Here is an 18,659-nt window from a genome sequence, read left to right as displayed (position 1 = left end):
ACAGCCGCATCTTTGTAAATACCCCACTCAGGTTGTAAACGTCCTCGATCATTGTTGTTTCTCCTTTTCCTACCAAATTTGATTTATGTTTTCTTCGCTATATAGAGAGTGTGTGGTTTGTTTAACTGAAAGATATAACAAACCATTTATACGGTATAGTCGTAATCTTATATATATAAATTACAATATTATTTTCCTGTATATGTGTGATTAGATGAGTGATAAATTTCCCGTTCTTCACAAATTCAAGCTTTACACACTCGCACGGTACAAAATCTCTTCCATGCATGACCATACACGAGGGAGGGGTGAAAAATATAGTTTTTTTTTTCTTTGAAAAATATAGTTAGGGTCCGTTCCAAATTGTAGAAATTGAATTCTACAGATTTACTGTATTCTATAGATAAAAATAACCAGTTCTGAAATATGAATGAAAATATTGAAAATATAAGTTTCCATATATGAAAAATCAATTTTTCAAAAAAAAAATAAAAAAATCGTGGGACATAAAGTGTAGGTTAGTTTTTTTTTTATTTGAGAATTTAAATGTTTTCTTTTATTTTAATTACTTTTATTATTTATTATATTTTAATATTTACAACTGTTTTGTTAATGGTAATTTCAAATTTATAATTGAATTTAAGGGCATTATTGCTATTTTGAAAATAATTAGTCTAATTAGACATAAAATATGTGAATTAGTTTAATAGGACATAATTAACATTTTGGCCTAAAAAACAATTTTCCCAATTTTAAATTGCTTAAGATATTTTAATATAAAGCTACCATTCAATTTATATAGGAGATAATGACAACTCTGCGGTCATATGTGATCGCATCAATGCAATGGCGACATACGATTAATCGGTTAATGGATGTCTTCACTATTTCAGACGTTACTTAACGGACTTAAATGAGTAAGCTGTACCAGACCAAACCGACCAATATGTGGTTCGGTTTTAAAACATGTGTAAACTCTATATACATGACCTACCTCGTGATGAAATTATAAAACTTAAAAATTGTTTCTTAAAAAAGAAATTATTTCTTCGATTATAAATTTACTAATAATTGAAGTTTTCAGTTTTGTCAATGATCCAATGCTAATGATTGTGGAAGGAATCAAGGTTTACATGATTAATTTGATGCCAGACTTTGTTTCTTATTTTTCTGACGCAAAGTCTTTTTTTAACAAAAAAATATTAAGTAAGTTGTTTAAATATTGACACTTGTTTTTCATTTTTTGAAGTCTTCGTTAAATTTTAGTCTTACGATACTACCATTTGACATGGTTTGAGAATACGTGAGTAGACGTTTCTGGTTGTTTAGTATTGGAAGCGATCATCATCAGTTCTAGATCATAAAACATGACGTAATTTTTTTCGTTGAACAGATTTTTATATCGATATCATCCTGCAATTCTAGTAAGTAAAATGAGTCAGTGGCATTTATAGATTGTTAGAATTCTTATGTTCAAATTGTATTGGTTAACAAATTGTAATAATTTCAAAAAACCATTGTAGTTAGTAATCTGCATGAAAAAAATAATACACTAGTCAAAGTTTATTTGCATATATGCATTATTTAATATAAATATCAGTGAGTGTAATTTCTAAATAACATAATTATTGAACGATACATGTATTTAGTAGTTTGTGTAATTTGTGATAATGTCTTGTATGCATCACCATATGGGTTTACATTCATACAATGTACGTTAAAACTTGATTAACAAATCGTTAACTTTGATTAATAAATCGTTAAAATTTGTTAAAAATAATTATCATAGTAACCCCTTTTTCTATCGTTTCAAGTAGTTTATTTTTTTTTGTAATCTAAAGTAGTGAGACACAGTAGAAAGCGCTACAGAAAATCTGTTAAAAATGTAGGTCTTTTAGATCATGTCGGAAAAGAATCCTTCAACTGTTAACCAGGATGCAAATTTTTAGTACCACTTGAATTGGCTTCTTCTACCTACATTTTACCCTTATAAATTTCTTTTTATATATTTCCTTATAAAATCAATCATTAAGAAATAGAACTAGCGCTTACTATTTATAAAGTTTGAAACAATTACATACTAGAAAAACTAAATTAATATTTCCCATGTCTTTTAAAAAGTGTCATCTTAACATTTTTTGTTACAAAAATTGTCATTATAGAATTCTAGTGAAAGTTATAACATAAATAATACTATTGGTCAAATATACATAAATAATAAAAAATATAATAATTTCAATTTGTGTGAAAATGTCAAAGTGACATTTTAAAGAAATAGAGGGTGTATATATATATATATATTTTTTTTGTAACTGAGGGTGTATATAATTAACCTGGGATAAAATGATGCATATATATTAATCACTTAAATTTCGGTGATGAAAACAAAGTTTTGTCCTATTAACAAATTATTATATTAACTTCTCACACAAGTAAGCTGATAAATACTCTTAAATATGTAGAATTAAATTACAAAGAATAGAATGGTTGATAAAAAAAAACATAGAATGAATGAATTATTTACATTTATCCAAGTCGTCTGATTTGAAATATTAAAAAGAAAAGACGAACCGCGTATAGAACGTATTTTATCTATCGCTATACATAACATATGTCCATCATCCCTAAGAAGGACTTGGTATTTAACCAACAAACAAGATCGTCCATTGCGTGTTCAGTTTGTGTTTAAATAAATAAAGATTAGTTAGTTAAAGAAAAAGGTTAGTAAAAATAATTGTAGTTAACCAAAACAAATGTGGCAAATCTTTATATAGTTTTTTATAGTGTATATAAAAAACTGACATTTAAAGATCGAATTCCTAAATATAGTATTTTGATAATTTAAGTATTTTGATAATTTTATTTTTTGTGGACTATTTTTGACTAAAATTGATTTTGTGATATTTAAAGGTAATTTCCTACATGAAACCGTTTGTAATAGATGAAATTTTATGTTTACCATTTCATGGTACAATTTTATCTTTACTATTACTAAACAGATATTTTCAAAAATACATTTTTATTAAGTGAAAAAAGTCTTTTATATCATTACTATATGTAAATTATTATTTAAATAAGAAAATATATAAAATAAAAATAATTTTTTTATGTTTTCGAATTATAATTTTTCAAATTCGAACTTTTTATAAATCTTTTTTCAAATTTGTTTTCTAACTTTTTTTATTTTTTTTTCATAATTGATTTTTGAAAATCAAAAATGATGTTTGAAACTATTTTTTTCACTTAAAAAAAATTTAAGTATTTATTTATATATTTATTAGAATCCTAAATTTCATTCAGATTTAAAAATACTACCCTATCTCTCCATTCACCTCATTCACCTCTAAACCCTAAGTATCTTTTACTTTTCATTAAAAGTGATGGTAAAAATGATTTGTGTAAACATGAAAATTGTAATATGAATGTGGTATTTATGGTAATTTTCTTTGTAATATGTATTTTAATTAGTTAACTAAACTGAAGTTATGTTGGTGTTTCACATGCTTTACACAATCTCAGGTTCCGCGATCTTCCATGATTTAATTCTACATCTTGTCAAATAATGAGATTTCATTTATTTATTTTATTTATTCAATTTAACAAATTAATAATAAAATGATTTTATTTTCAACAAAAAAAAGCTAAAAAGTATTTTTCTCAAAAATCATTTTCACCACGGATAGCTAAACTACTCTTCTCAAATAAAGTTTCTTGTAAACCATTCTTGTAAGACCTTTTTTGTTTGCCATTGACGTAAAATTGGCAAATTTTATATTTAATACATGTAGGATGATTAGTAGGATTTTAAAAAGTTCTTTTTAGATTAATTTTTAAAGTATAGCTAAAACTGATTGTACTCTATTACTAAAATTATTTTATATGCTATAGAAAATATAAATTTCTTATGGTCTCTCATATTTAGAATAAAGAAAAATAGTTTAAAGATAGAAAAGAGAAGACAAAAATCTTATCATATGAGAGACTCTCATACATTTTTGAGAAATCAACGCTCCATTAATTATTTAAAAGAAAAATAGAAATAACTACATAATTAAATATTATCATTTTCATTATTCTGAGATTTGTAAAGTTTTCTTCGAATGTTGATGCTCTAACTCTTTTGAAGGATGTTACATCATCATTATGGGATAATATTTTTAAAAACTATTAAAAAATATTATTATGTTTATTTTAAACGCAACAAAAATATGCTAATATTTTATTAATTTATTTTAAAAAAATAAAATTTGAAATAATAGACTTTAGAGAATCACGATTTTTATAAACTCATTAAGTTTATAAAATATATTTTTAAATTTTAAATTAAAGTTTTTATTCTATCTCAAAATTATAAATATATTAACTTTTAATGAAATGGGTATCAGTGTTTTTTTTATAAATGGCACATGTAAAATCATTTTTAATAATATTTTCAAGTCTCTCATATTATATATTTTCTCTTTTTATTTATATTATTTTGTATTTTTGAATTCTCGAAAATTGATGAAATCCCCAATCCTCAATGCATGTGGTTTTAGAATTTTAGTGTGAATCAATTTTTGAAATAATCGCCAACAAAATGTTAATATACTTAATATTTATATTTAAGAATCAAATATTAATATAAATTTATGTTGAGGAATTTAATTTAAGGTCTATTGATGCGGACGTTCTCAGATAAAGTAGGTTAGCTTTTATAGTTTTCTCTTAAAATATACTAGGTCAGTTCCCGGGCTACGCCCGGGTTATTTTCTAAGAAATTCTTTATCCAAAATATTATATTAGATGTAGGTATTGTTTGTTTGAACACAAAAAAGTGTTGGTAGTCATTATTTTTGCTTGAGATCGAGTTTACGCAAATGCTTAAAAGCCAAAAAAGCTGTAAGTAAAAGATAATGTAGGAAGCAGATTAAGTCTTTGCAGATCGATTGTTTTGAGGGTCATGAGAAAGAAAGGACCTGAAATTGGATAAGAATAGTTAGTCAGCAAACGTTTAGTTGAATATTGTGGTATTGCTATTAAATTAAAAGTTTTGTACCTGGGGTAGGTGGGTAAACCTATGTGTTAGTCTCTTCTTTATTGGCTTGTATCATCGCTGGTCGATATTTTCCAGGTTGTTAATCTGTGAATATAACATGTTATTAGATTTCTGAAAAGATTGGAGTAAAGAATAAATTATTTAAATTACATGTCTCGGGATGAAGGCCTTTGAAGATTTCTTTGTAGACTATGTTCTTCACTTTCAGCTGGTGTGGATCTTCAGTTTTGATGATCGTTAATCCTGCTTTGCTTGTGACACGGGAGAGGGCCACGTAAAGTTGACCATGAGAAAAGACTGGCTTAGGCAGGTATAAGATGACCTCTTTTAAGCTTTGGCCTTGGCTTTTGTTGATTGTCATTGCGTAGCACAATCTGATAGGAAATTGCCGCCGACGTAATGTGAACGGTAATTTCGTTTCATCATACAAAAGCACAATTCTTGGGATCAAGACCTCTTCTCCAATGTGGGATCCAGTGATGATCTCGGCCTTCAGAACGCGTTCACCAACGTGGGTTAGGATCATCCGAGTACCGTTGCATAATCCTTTTTTCTGATTTATGTTTCTGAGAAGCATAACTGGGGCACCAACTTTCAGAGTAAGTTTGTGCGAAGGCAAACCCGAGTATTCCAATGAGTTAAGATACTCAATGGAGTATAGTGTATCATTTTGATCTGATGTAGTATCTGATAACTCGAAGCTGTCTGAGCTGTAGTAATCTCTTGATACCCCTTCGGTCCGTGAGATGGTATAAGCATTGATTTCATCAACGGTTTCGTTACGGGGTGTTAGGATAGCTTTATCGGTGTAGGAAGTCTTGGAATTCATAGGGCTGCTGATTTGTCCATATGCAGCATCAACAACTTCTTTCAATGGGTCAACAAAACTCTGACAAATCAATGAGTCATCGATATCTATGAGTTGGTCATTGTACCCATCCCCCTCATATTCTTGTTCTTCTTCTAGACGACCTTCCCCGACTGTGAGAAGCCATTCAGAAAACTCTTTCTCATCCTGATTGACTCGCATATTTGTTTTCAAAGAGAACTTGTGGCAGCTATTCCATAGATATGAATGGCTTATCGAAGCAAGTACAGTATCAGCTCTTCTACCTTGCGGAATGACTGGTAGGATCTGTCTGAAATCACCACCTAACATAACTGTTTTGCCACCAAAAGGCTGATTCTTTGCGGGTGGATTTTTGATAGACATAATATCCTTCAACGACTTGTCTAATGCTTCGAAAGCATGTTTGTGTGTCATCGGTGCCTCATCCCAAATTATGAGGTCTGTTTCCTCAATTAACTCAGCAAGCATTGTACCTGGTTTGATGTTGCAAAGCTTATCTTCGTCGAGCTTCAATGGAATATTGAAGCGAGAGTGAGCTGTTCTCCCGTTTGGTAGTAGCAATGCGGCTATTCCCGAAGAAGCCACTGGTAGAACAATTTGTTTTCTTGACCGAAGTCTGGATATAATAGTCTGGTATAAGAATGTTTTTCCTGTGCCCCCTGCGCCATATACAAAGAAAAGTTTTCCTTCTTTCTTGTCAACCGAGTCTAAGACTGATTCATAGATTGCAAGTTGCTCAGCATTGAGCAATTTGTATTGCTTGTCATGTCTTAGTGTTTCCTCCGCAACATCGTAATCCATTTCTTGGTTCCACAAACTGTTCCCCAGTTCCTTGAGCAAAACAGGATTGATCTTCGGCATATCCTTAAAATCGTTTAAGGAGCGATCTTGCATGCGCATCAGCTTTTCAACTTCTATCAATGTGTATTGCTCCAGGGTACTATCGTCCAGTTCCAGATTCGCGTGGCCTAAGATCCTTTGCCTCTTGTGAAGTATGTCCTCGCTCATTGATTTCCATGAGTGTTCCCATAGTCCTTTAGGGCTTGCGACGAAGCAGTTGTTTAGGAATGTGACAAACATATCACGAAGCTGGTATGGGCTGGCCGTTCGAGCACCCTCCGACATACTCTCGAGCCATTCAACATCGTCGTCCAAAAGGCCTCGTGCTTGGCAAACTGATTTGAAGTCCGGGTATTTAACGTCGTTGTATGTTTTTAGCTCGTCGTAACTTCTAGGACCCTTGATCTTATTAATGAGGACCCTCAGGTAGTATCGATCGCCTGCCGAAGGATGGACAGCTACGACTCGGCCAATTGTTTTTCCTCTCTTACGCTCAGTCCACACTTTAGCACTGTTGTTCCAGACAAAATATTCAGGAATCTGCACATATGTCAGTGTTCGGGCAAACGCTGACCTTCTGCATAAAACCATCCACTCTGTGAACATCGTCTTCTCGATACCCGGTTTGTGGATTACCCGACCGAGGTTGTCTGTTGATTTAACCGTAATATTATGTTCGCCTTCCAAGTGAATGATAAGCTTTTCAACTGACGGCTTTCTTTTGTGTATGTGGAATGCGAAAGTCCGCCACATAGACTCACAAGCTGATAAATATCGGGCTTCAATGTAGTCTTGGATCTCATTGCGTTGCCTTAGGACTTTCTCCTTTGATCCTCCGGATCCTGTGGCGTCGGATGTAGTTGCTGTATTTCCTTTCTCAATAACAGCGGTTGCTCGGTCAACGCCCTTGGTTATGTACTTGAATAAGTATTTCACCGCGCTTGTCCGATTACACCATTCAACATTAATATGAGCTTCGTACTTCTTCAGAAGGTTAATGTTATGAGGCACGACGAAAGTGTTGTCTAGTACAGCTCCAGACTTAACTGTACCCGGATCTTTATTTCGGCGTCGACGATATAACACATACCCGGATTTGTCAATCGAAGTGTTATCGTTATTCGGCCGAGGATACTTTTTCGTGCACACATTGTTTTCCATACATGGTGACTTCGGATTGAAGTGTCCACATGGACCGTGGATCATGTGTTTCGTGACTAAGTCGTAAGCAGCTGGGTCTTTCTCTCTGTTGGGGAGCTCGGCCGAAATTATTTCATCCACTTCTTCTGCACTTGGTGTTCTGGTAGAATTTCCTAACCACAATAATATATGTGCATGAGGGAGACCTCTTTTTTGAAACTCTATTCGGTGGAGAGCTGCCTTATATGGCTTGAAAAAAGTGCCTGCTTTGAAATCCTTGAGCAGTTGATCTAGCTTCATCTTAAAAACCCGACATTCAATATCCGGTCTATCATTAGGAGAATCTCCACCGTATTTCTGAAGATGTTCTTTAATCTCGCTCCAGTTTGGATTGGCTGTCATTGTGATAAACAAATCTGGATTGCCGAATTCTCTGCAAATAGCCATAGCATCGTGGTATTTCTCAACCAAGTACCGGGGGCCTCCGGTGAAACTTGGGGGCAGTATAAATCTCTGGCCGATAATTTTAGCATCAGTGTCACCTTTACTTACAGCATCAAGGACATTGCTGTAGAGCTCAGCCCGCAAGATTTCTTGGTTATTTCTCGCCCACCTCAGTCGGTCTTCTTCAATCGCTGTATAAACGTCCACAATAAACTGATGGAGGAGACGACCGCCTTTAATCAACGTCATTCCTTGGTTAGGACGTGTTTGGATTAGAGAAGCGTAGTATTGACGGATGGTCACGAATTGCCTTGTTCTTGAAGTGCCTGTCTCAAGATGCAGGGGAATTTCTGGGTGAAACCCGTATTCACCATACGGAAACAAAAGAGGGTATTGGAGGCTCATATATAGAGGGTGATCGTCACGTATCTGCTGCAGAGTGTCAGATTGAAACTGAACCACTATATCTCGTTCTCCAATTGTTGATGTTATATCCCCCACGATAAGACCTGCCACCTCGCTTGTAGTTGGAAGATCATATTCCTTCCCCTTCCCTTTATCTTGGACTAACCTAATAGTAAACTCTGACCCAACGCTTTCGTAGTGGTCTCGTGCACGACGAAAGATCTTTGCCAGACAATTGTTCTCGTCAATCATCTCGATGAGGAGGGCTAACGTTGGCTCATCGAGGTTACCTTCTGCTGAGGTTTGCCCCATCGCGTTTAGGCGGTTTTTGAGTTCGTTGGCCGTGTCAAATATGTAAAGCTGGAGATATTCTGGGAGACAGCCTTGTCGTGGTATGAGGGAGCCAATTCTGTGGTGGGTTTGACCTTGGATCCGTATAGTATAAGGACCAGGTGCGTGGACGACACTATGATCCATTTTCATTCCAACGGATGTAAAAGCAAGGACAGAATTATAGACTCGGATAGTATCTCGAAACCATCTGGCTTGAAGAAGTTTTTCTAACAGGGCTGGCGGCCGGTTGATCGGTGGAAGCTTGATTTGGCCATGGTTACAGCAAAGGGTGAAAGTTGGTTCACCTGTTCGTGGGTCTGTAGCAGTGCTTTCAGAAGTCCACATTAATGCACCACATTTTGAGCATGGTACGATTTGGTTTTCATCTAGCCGGGATGTGGAACCTTTTTCTGAAAATGTTTATTACGAATTGTTAAATAATAGTTTATTGAAATCTTGAGAGTTTAACGGAGGGTTAGAAATTTGTTTTTTTATATTTTCGTAAAAAAGTTTTTTATTTGTTTTCTTTAGTAATTTTGTTTTTTTAAAAAAAAATTATTTGTTAAAATGAATTAGTTTTGAAAATTGAAATTAGTTGATTTTTAGAAACACCATTACGCTGAAAAAATATATTTTGGAAATTAAATATATATATATATATATATATATATATATTCTGGGAAATATAGGGGTTTAAGTAGTATGCACCTTTCTTTTTTGGTTGAGTGCGACGCGTTCCTTGTGGATTTCGTGGAGCATTTGTATCTATATAGAAACAACGTAAATTTGAATCAGAAATGTAATAAATCGAAATAGATTTTATCAGCCATTATGCGTACCGCGTGACGATGCCGACGTTCGTTTGGATAGCAAAATGGCCTTTCTCATATTACGTGCATTTTTCTGCTTGACTATTAAGATTAACAGTGGTTAGGTTAAAAGAATATAGCATGATAGATACACAGTTTAGGATTATTTCTTACTGTAAGAGTCGCAGTTATCACAGCCACCTGTTAAAATAAGTCTGGGAAGTTAGTTTGTTTGATGAATAAGTTTGGTTTAAGATATAATAATATGATCCATATATACTTACAGTCGTAATATGTTGGTTTGAATGATGGTCGGTCATTTACCAGATGAACTGAAAATGTACACAGTTTAATAATTGGGATAAGACAATTTCTCTTAGGATTAGCTATTTTGGGTAGTAAATATATACCTTTTGGTTTATTAAGTGATCCACGTGGTCGGCCTCGCTTCCTCTTTTGCGAGGATCCTCCTGTAGTTTTGATAATGTTATTTTCTTGGTTATATTAAGTAATATATTATAGTTATGATTAAATTTAAAGTAGAAGGTAATTAAATATCTAGACAGAATTTTGAAATGTTCTAATTAAAATAAAATAATTGTGGGTCATTATGTTTTTCCAATTTTAAATTATTAGTATCCATTTAAATAGAGTATTAATCCAATTTCATAATGAAAACATAATACACTGTTTCGTGTATAGTAGTAATCTAATTTGATAGCTTTATTTGATACACGTTTTTATTTATACGTATTAATTTATGTACTTCTATATTCTTATGTTCTACTCTCAATGTAAATATGATCTAAATAAACTAATAACAATAGTAATGGGTAGAATAAATAGCTAGGAAATGGTAATATGGTTCCCAAAATAAATAGATTTTGGAAATGGGCTTAAAAGTGATGGTAATGTTAATATATTTTTTTTTTTTTTTGGTTTACAATAACTGTTGTATTTGTAGTATTTAAAAAAATTTGATTTGGGAAGTTAATATTTCCAGCTTTAATAGAAATCATAATAGCAAGTATTTTAAAAATATTCCGAACTAAAATAATATATAGGTGGGTTATAATTTGTTCTAATTATAAATTCAATTTTTTTAACGTGTAATAGTTGAGAACTGACAGTCGAATAACGTTCTAGAACATTAATTTAATCTATCTAATAGTAGAATATTAATTCTAATAAGCAAATTTGGAGTTTTGTAATATTACATAAATTAGAATTCTTCAAAATCTTTAATGTACTTATTAACATAATATATTTTTTATCCAATTATTATTTTCATGTTACAAAATATTGATTTAGTTTTATTTGTATTTTAAAATTATCAAGAATATAATATATTTGTAAGTATTTTTTTAAATATATCCAAATATGATGTCTTATTTTTATGTGATGTTTCATCTTTTATTATTCCTTTTATAAATACAGAAAATATAGAAACATTATTGTACGGATTTCGTCTCGAGTTCAAAAATAAATTAATGTGTCTGTTATTTTAAAATTTTAAACCAAATATTTAATTTTATGTTTAAAAACATTAAGTGTGTTATAACTTGTGATTTCAAATATAATAATTTTTATTCAAATAAACTTGGAGGGTTTGCTTCGGGGTTCCACCTGTAGATATTTTTTGATGTGAGATTCGCTGAGATATAAGTGGTATGTCACTCTTTGTTGAGGTATTTGTGTGGGGTGAAGTTTTTGTCGAAATGTGGTAAATAAAGTGAGTTTAGATATATGAATTTTTTTCTTTTAACGTTGGTGTGAATGAGCATTTATTACTGAATGTTAATTTTATGAGTTTTTTATTAAAAGTGTTTCAGTTTCGCTGAAATTTATATGTTAGCGGAAGTTTTTAAGACAATGTATCTAAGTTATTGTTCTGGAATCAAAAAATTGTATAGTTGTATTTTCTCTCTTTGGATCTTTCCATCCTCTTATAATAATTTGAGAACATAAAATTATCAAAGAAATCTCTTTGGATTTAATAACGATTGTAATTTTGGGTTTGCCAAAATAATCTGTTAGGAAATGGAAAAAATTAACTACCATAATACACTAAGTTTAGCTATATTATTTTGGCTAATATATCTTTATAATTTAATAATACTTGGGAAGATAATTGAGGTTATTTGATTTAGTGAGCATATAATTCTTTTAATGTTGGTTTTAATGAGCATTTATAGATGGATGTTAATTTTTTTGACTTATTTGTTAAGGTTGATTTCATCTTTATAATAACGTAATACTGTTTTCATGATGTTAGTATATTTTAAATATTATCTTTGGTTTATAATAACTGTTGTATTTGTAGTATTTATAATATTTTGATTTGGGATGTTTTTTTTACAGGTATAATAGAGATAATAATAGCAAGTTTTTAAAAAAAGTTTCGAAACTAAAATAATATATATGGTCTGTTTTAATTTTCTACAAATATAAATTATAGTATCACTTTAAAACCGACTTTCCTAATTAAAACCCGATACGTCTTTATTTATACATAATAATAATAATAATTCTTTACGGATGCAATTCAATTATAATTATTATTATTTCTTTTTCAATTAAAATTTTAAAACAGGGGAAACAATTATTAGATAAGATAATGGATCTACTGTGTATTAAGCAAGTAGTGCTCTACAATATGGGCAAGTTAAGGTTTTTTCAACCCAGTTCGATATGCAGTGATGATGATAGGTATGATTACAACTCAAGGAGTTGATATCCAGTTCGGTGCCAAACTCTTCCCAACAGATTGGACATATCTCATTTATTTCGCTAGGAATTGTATCCCTTCGATTATCCCGTAGCTCGGTGATATAAACGTCCAGGTCAATTCTGCGGAGAGCATCTGGATTAAGATCATTTATTTTAACAATTATATCAAAATCAATATGGGTGGGATCATTGAGTGTTGGGATATTGTGTGCGGCAACGGCGGAAGCCTCCTCGATTATCTCAGTAATCGTGTCAAAATCGATCTCGTGGTAACCAAGCATATACTCCATATTGCTTGCTGTTTCGTGTGTTAGATAACCACTACTTGTTGTCTTCATGTCAATAGAGATCACGATCTTCGTTTGTTGTGTATTTCGTCTCTTTATATTCATGGTGATGCTTCTTTTTGGTGATGTCAGGCTTTGTGACGTTTTGTGGCGCACAATCCAAGAAATTTGACTCATGTTTAGATGTTAGTGGAGTTGTCTAGATATATGGATGAGTTGTTCAATAGAGACATGATGCAAGGGATTAAATAGTTGGAAAGTTTGTAAGTTTTCTAATATAACATTAATATAGGTTGAATAGAAAATAAGTTACATATTATAAAACATTTTCTGGTCTTAGGAAGTTATTGATTATGAATTATAATTATTAAAGAAAGATGTTTCAATTAACTTGAACTGTTGAAAAAAAAATTTCGAAAATACAACTTTAGAACATTTTAAAACATATTTGAAAGATGTGGTTAAACATTGTTCGTAGGATATTTATTAATATGTTAAACAAAAATAAATATGTTATAACTAAGTTATGTAAAATTCCATAAATATTTTAAGTATTTTTCTAATTAAAAAATCAGACATAAAGGTATCATGACTTCTTTTTTAATAGATTATATATAAATAAATCCATATAAATCTTTGAATAACCATATAATGAAAAGCAAAGGATAATACAATTTATAAACATACAAATAAGAATAGAACTCATTATTGATCGTAGCCAAAAATATAGATTATTATGAATCTAAAATTTTCATATACTCAGAAGTTGAATTGTTTTTTAAAAAAAAATTAAAAAATGAATATTATTTTAATATATCTAATGGTCAACCTTTGATTGTATTAAAAGAATTTGGAGTTTTGTAATATTACATAAATTAGAGGTGTATAAAATCTATAATAGCATTTATGGATGGATGTTAATATTTTTGACTTGTTTGTTTTTTTTGACTGAGGAAATCGTGGCCACATGAGGGCGAGTGAATTCTATTTGTGAACTAAGAAAAGTTATTAGTATAATATCTTTACCAAATAATTATATAATGCTTTTGTAACTGCGTAATATGGGAGGAAAGTGATTTTTGTAAAAAGCAGAGACTGGAATCAAAAATAGTATAGTTATATTTTCTCTCTTTGAATCTTTCAATCCTCTTATAAAATTTCTGGAACATAAAGTTATCAAAAAAAATCTCTTCCAGTTGCATAATCCGAGTATTAGTTTAATCTAATATAGACTTTTAATCAATATCACAATTAAAATAAACATTGTTAAGTTTATAATATTTACCTAATTTGATATTTTAATGGTCGTATCATACACGTCCTTTTTTATTCATATTAATAAGGAAAGTAGAGACTGGAAACAAAAAATAATATAGTTATCTTTCCTATCTTCAAAGCTTTCCTACCAAAAAAAAAACCTTTCCCATATTCGACTTTGTATCTCTAAAGCTTCGTTTATTATTAAGTTCATGCACGAACCTTTGCATCGCTATCCTATAAATATTAAAGTATATATCTTGTGAAAAATCAAAAGTTTAAATAGGAAAAAAAAAACTGAACTGTAAATGAATAAGAGTACGTTTCGATAACAAAATTTATTGGTGTATTATTCTATGTACCGAAATATATATATTATATAAATTTTGATTTTAAAGTTACGTTTAACATTTGATTAACCTTATATCTTGGTTTATGGCCTAAGTAATACAATTAATATATCTAGCGACATACATGCCTGTAAGGCGATTCTTAAGATGACTATAGATTTGTTTACCTGCAGTCTGCGAAGTGGGTGGAAGAGGTGGCTGCTCCATTCCTTATATATTTGTAACCTTATAATGAAACTGATTACCAGTTAGATTGATGGATTAAGATTTTGTATATTCTTAGTTGATTTAAAAATTCTTACCTTCCACAGTAGGTTGAGTCAAGCGTTGATTAAAGATGGGAAATAGGAAGCTTGGTTGCAGCAGCTTAAGGGGATGCTTCAAAACGGTAGAAGAAAGCTTGGTTTACCGGGCAGCAGCGTAAGGGAGAGCTACGGGAGAAATAATTCGTGTGGGATATGATTGACGTAAATCTTTGGTTGATTAAAAAATGAGAAGATATATTCTTGGTTAGTAAAATCGTGTTTGATATGGTTTAGGTAATGCTTGATAACTTGATTGATTCTTTTTCCATAAACAATACTAAATTTATGCCTTCAACAATTTTATGGAAAGTAGAGTAATTATGTAGATTGGAAAACACGTTTTTCCTAAAATGTTGCTTTCATCACAGACATTTTTTTTTAAAAAAATATCCATAGTTCGTAAAATAAAAGATTTTCAAATTCGGTATTGATTGACCGGTTTGTCACAAACCTATATTTCAAAACACATAAAGAAACAGAGTTATAAGCCTTAAGAAGTAGAATAATGATTATCAAAACTTAAACATTCAGAGTAATTAAAAAACTTTAGAGAAATTGAAAGAAATCATAAGTCAATAACAGAGTGAGCAAAAAAAAAAAAAAAAACAAACTTTAAACGTACTCCCATGCAAGACATGTTACGACCCACGTAAAATCTACACCCCACGCTTGAGGCGTTTTGCTTTGCCCATCTGGTCAATGTCACCATTGTTCTTACTTCCCTCTGCCGAATCCACACTGATTTTGGAAGCTCCACACACCTTCGTTCCAGTCTCAAATCCGTCCTCCAAGGTTGTTGGGTTGTAGTTTCCTCCCGAAGCTTCTGTGACTGGCGGAGATTCCATAGGGAGAATCTTGGTCACAGTCAAAGATCGAGACTTGCCATCTAAGTTGTGCTGTGTAACTTTAACACAGAAGTTATGTTTCTGACCGATAGTGCTAATTAAAGCTTCCGGGAAAGGCGCCTCTTGAGTAACTCCTTGGTCTCCATTAGACTGACATTCAAGATTATCAATATTCAATTCTTACGTGAAGACCAATATTCAGAGTACAAACACTAAGAGTTCCGAGTGATGAAACTTACCTCAAAATAGCTGCTGACTAACTCGGCTGCATGCTTCCCGGTTAACTCAAAACCAGCATCACCAAGCAGAACAAAAACAGCTTGCTCACTGTTGTCATAGACAGATATCTGTGCACGGTACCTGCCATGAAAAATTAATAAGCTAATACCATTCAAATTGTTATTGAGAATTGAAAAGTGAGTTAGAATAAATACTGTGGTACTCCTGATATGTTGACTTTCCCACATTTTGAACACATCAAAGAAGTTGGCCCTTTCGTAGCCTTAGTATGGCAACCACTGCATGATATGTAATACCAGGTTGAACCATGGACCACATCATCAATCGTAGCCGTGCACTCAAAAAAAGCCTCCTACACAGCAAAGCTCTATAAGACTCAAATTTTTTAATAAATGACTAAGAAATAATTAGACCAATTCGTACCTTATTAGATCCATCCCTGATGTAGGAGAATATTTCTCCTATGGTCAGTGTCTCCCTTTTAGTAACCACTTCTGCATTGACCAACTCAGCACTCTGTGGGTTAGAGCCCAACCTGAGACAGAGTAGTAACATTTTGATCCATTCATTCATTGGTATGGGATGAGGCAGCTAAAGATTAAAAATAAAAATGAATATATATATAGATTTACCAGCTAAAGTAGTCGACCGTAGGCTGGACGTCGCACTCCATAAAGACACGTGAGGAGGACATTGTAGTCAGTGCAAGAGTACCTGTTGTATTAAGCAACACCCATTTAAAGACCAGCAAGAGTAGATAACTAATTGTAAGAAAGTTTTCTAAAGTTAGAAACTGAACCTCCGAGACTCTTGGTGTTAACGGTCGTCACCAATAACACGGTGGGGGTGCGTTCGTATGATTTGAATTTTTTGCAGAAGTCTCTTGCAGCCTGGTCCCAAAGGTAGAGCTTCACCACAGGTCCACTGCAAAATATTGTCACTAAAAGGTTAATATAAGTTGACAGACAAAGTGTTTAAGAAATAACAAAACACTTACTCGTATGACTGCACATGAACCAACACATGCCTCGCCCTAGCTATTTCCACTTCATCAAGAACCGGGGTCCCAGTGATACACTGACCATTAACCAGCTTCATGTGCCCAAGAACATCTATACCATTAATCATTAAGCGTGTAAGTAAGAAGACTAAATATGGAAAAGCATTTCAACAATTTCATAGGGAATAACCAGACATAGAACTCAACCAGCTAACAGATCCTAACTAAACTATCCGTCCAAAAAAAAAAAAACCAAACACTGAATGTAGTAAAAATAGTCCTCCTCAGGGTAAAAACGAAATTAGTAAATCTTATTTGTAATGTTCTGTGATCACAAACCAAACACGTATAGCACTGTAAGCAAAATTCTAGATTAATCATCAAGCATTGCAACTCATAGCTGGTATGTGTGATAACAGAGATTACCGTAGAGGTCTCCTTTGCGATCACAGCCAGCTTGAAATTCCTCAAAGGAATGAAAACGGAATCTGTCTTCATCAAAAGGAGTGGGACTGTCTTCAAGAACAGAGAGCTCCGAGTTCCATGAGAACGACACCGTCACAGCATGATCAGAAACCCGATACATGGTTTTGTTGCTTGATCCATAAAAATTGTTGAGCTTGTAAAGCGATCCAGGCTTCATTTTAGACAAATGTCTCTCAATACGGCTCGGCGAAAGGAATCCTTGGATAACAGATCCCTGCGAGAAAACACAGTACCAATAAATAGTTTTTTAATTTTTGTAAAAACGAAGGACAGTTTAGGTTCTAATAACAAATAACATCTAATCGAATATTGTTAAACGAAGAAACTTTTCGATATAAAATCAGGAGGTTAAAAAAAAAAAACTAAGAACGTTTTAAATAAAAAAGAACGACGAAACTTATCGATAGTAATCACGATCTGAATAACAACTCTAACAACGACCTAAATAACAACGAATCTAAAAACTATATAAATCAGGATCTAATAACAAATTTAAGAACGATCGAATATGATAACAAACTCTAACGCGAACGAACGATCGAACTTTTTAAATAACAAAGAAGCTAAAACTATATTGGGTGAAAATCATACCTGCTCGTCAATTAACAGCATCTCAATCCCAATTAGCGTCTTCTTGAGAGGATTCCAAGCCTCCCAAAAATGAATCAAGCGGAAACGCAGCTGGGTTTCGTGGGGACCCGGTGTGACATCGCGGAAAAGCATGATTTTGTCATCGTGATCGGAGGTAACAGGGGATTTTCCATTCGGTTTGATCGCCATGGAGTGAGGAGAGAAGATCGAGATTTGGTTTCAACTCAAAAAAGATGAAAAGTATATAAAAGAGCAGGAAAAAAGCAAACCGAAACGAACTCATAAAGGATAAATTGATGGATGGAGATGTCGTGGGGTATTGATTGCTAGGTTGTGGATCGAAAATTCTGTTACGGTGAAGAAGAAAGGGTGAAGACGAAGAGATGGAAGCGCGGAGCATCGATGTGTCCGCCTCGTGTGGGTTTTTTTTTAATATACTGAGACCAAGCCCAATAAACCAAACCAAGCCCAGCTAATTTCTTCTGAGATCCAAACCATTTGATAGAGTAGATTTTGTTTTGGCAAGACCCAGGAACCGAAGAAATTGAAACCGGGGGTGTTTAGTCGCGACCCAGAAACCCAACAATATAAAAAATCGGTATCCTACGTGGACTAAGCAAATGTTCTGATTGGTGGAATAAATATGTCGACGTGGACAGGCTAAAAACTCAGTATTTGTTACTTTTAGTATAGAGTAGATTATTTGATA

General features: G+C 32.5%; 2 protein-coding genes across 2 annotated transcripts; both read right to left on the bottom strand.

Moving 5' to 3' along the window:
- Positions 1-5,141: 5,141 nt before the first annotated feature.
- Positions 5,142-10,087, bottom strand: LOC117127844. The gene is made up of 2 exons (XM_033278549.1): positions 9,890-10,087; positions 5,142-9,815 (listed from the first exon to the last, which is right to left on the bottom strand). Exon 2 carries the CDS (start codon positions 9,393-9,395, stop codon positions 5,142-5,144), a length of 4,254 nt encoding a protein of 1,417 aa, XP_033134440.1. The 5' UTR covers positions 9,396-9,815; positions 9,890-10,087.
- An 877-nt stretch (positions 10,088-10,964) lies between these two features.
- Positions 10,965-18,633, bottom strand: LOC103834672. Its single transcript, XM_033279063.1, has 9 exons — positions 17,951-18,633; positions 17,300-17,573; positions 16,871-16,985; positions 16,673-16,797; positions 16,506-16,587; positions 16,297-16,408; positions 16,068-16,225; positions 15,873-15,993; positions 10,965-15,783 (listed from the first exon to the last, which is right to left on the bottom strand). The coding sequence occupies exons 1-9, from the start codon at positions 18,137-18,139 to the stop codon at positions 15,445-15,447; spliced, it is 1,515 nt and encodes a 504-aa protein (XP_033134954.1). The 5' UTR covers positions 18,140-18,633; the 3' UTR covers positions 10,965-15,444.
- Positions 18,634-18,659: the final 26 nt, after the last annotated feature.

The sequence above is a fragment of the Brassica rapa genome, chromosome A09 (genome assembly GCF_000309985.2).
Source record: "Brassica rapa cultivar Chiifu-401-42 chromosome A09, CAAS_Brap_v3.01, whole genome shotgun sequence".
Taxonomy (NCBI): Eukaryota; Viridiplantae; Streptophyta; class Magnoliopsida; order Brassicales; family Brassicaceae; genus Brassica; species Brassica rapa.
Note: the sequence above shows the minus strand (reverse complement) of the source record. Positions and strands in the feature narration are given on the sequence as shown.

Excerpts from the sequence above, each read along its gene's own strand:
- LOC117127844 (XM_033278549.1), bottom strand. The coding sequence starts at position 9,395 with ATGTGGACTTCTGAAAGCACTGCTACAGACCCACGAACAGGTGAACCA.
- LOC103834672 (XM_033279063.1), bottom strand. The coding sequence starts at position 18,139 with ATGGCGATCAAACCGAATGGAAAATCCCCTGTTACCTCCGATCACGAT. Across the intron at positions 16,409-16,505 it reads ACGGTCGACTACTTTAGCTG|GTTGGGCTCTAACCCACAGA; the intron begins GTAAATCTATAT and ends ACTCTGTCTCAG. Across the intron at positions 16,226-16,296 it reads TCAGGGATGGATCTAATAAG|GAGGCTTTTTTTGAGTGCAC; the intron begins GTACGAATTGGT and ends TTTGCTGTGTAG.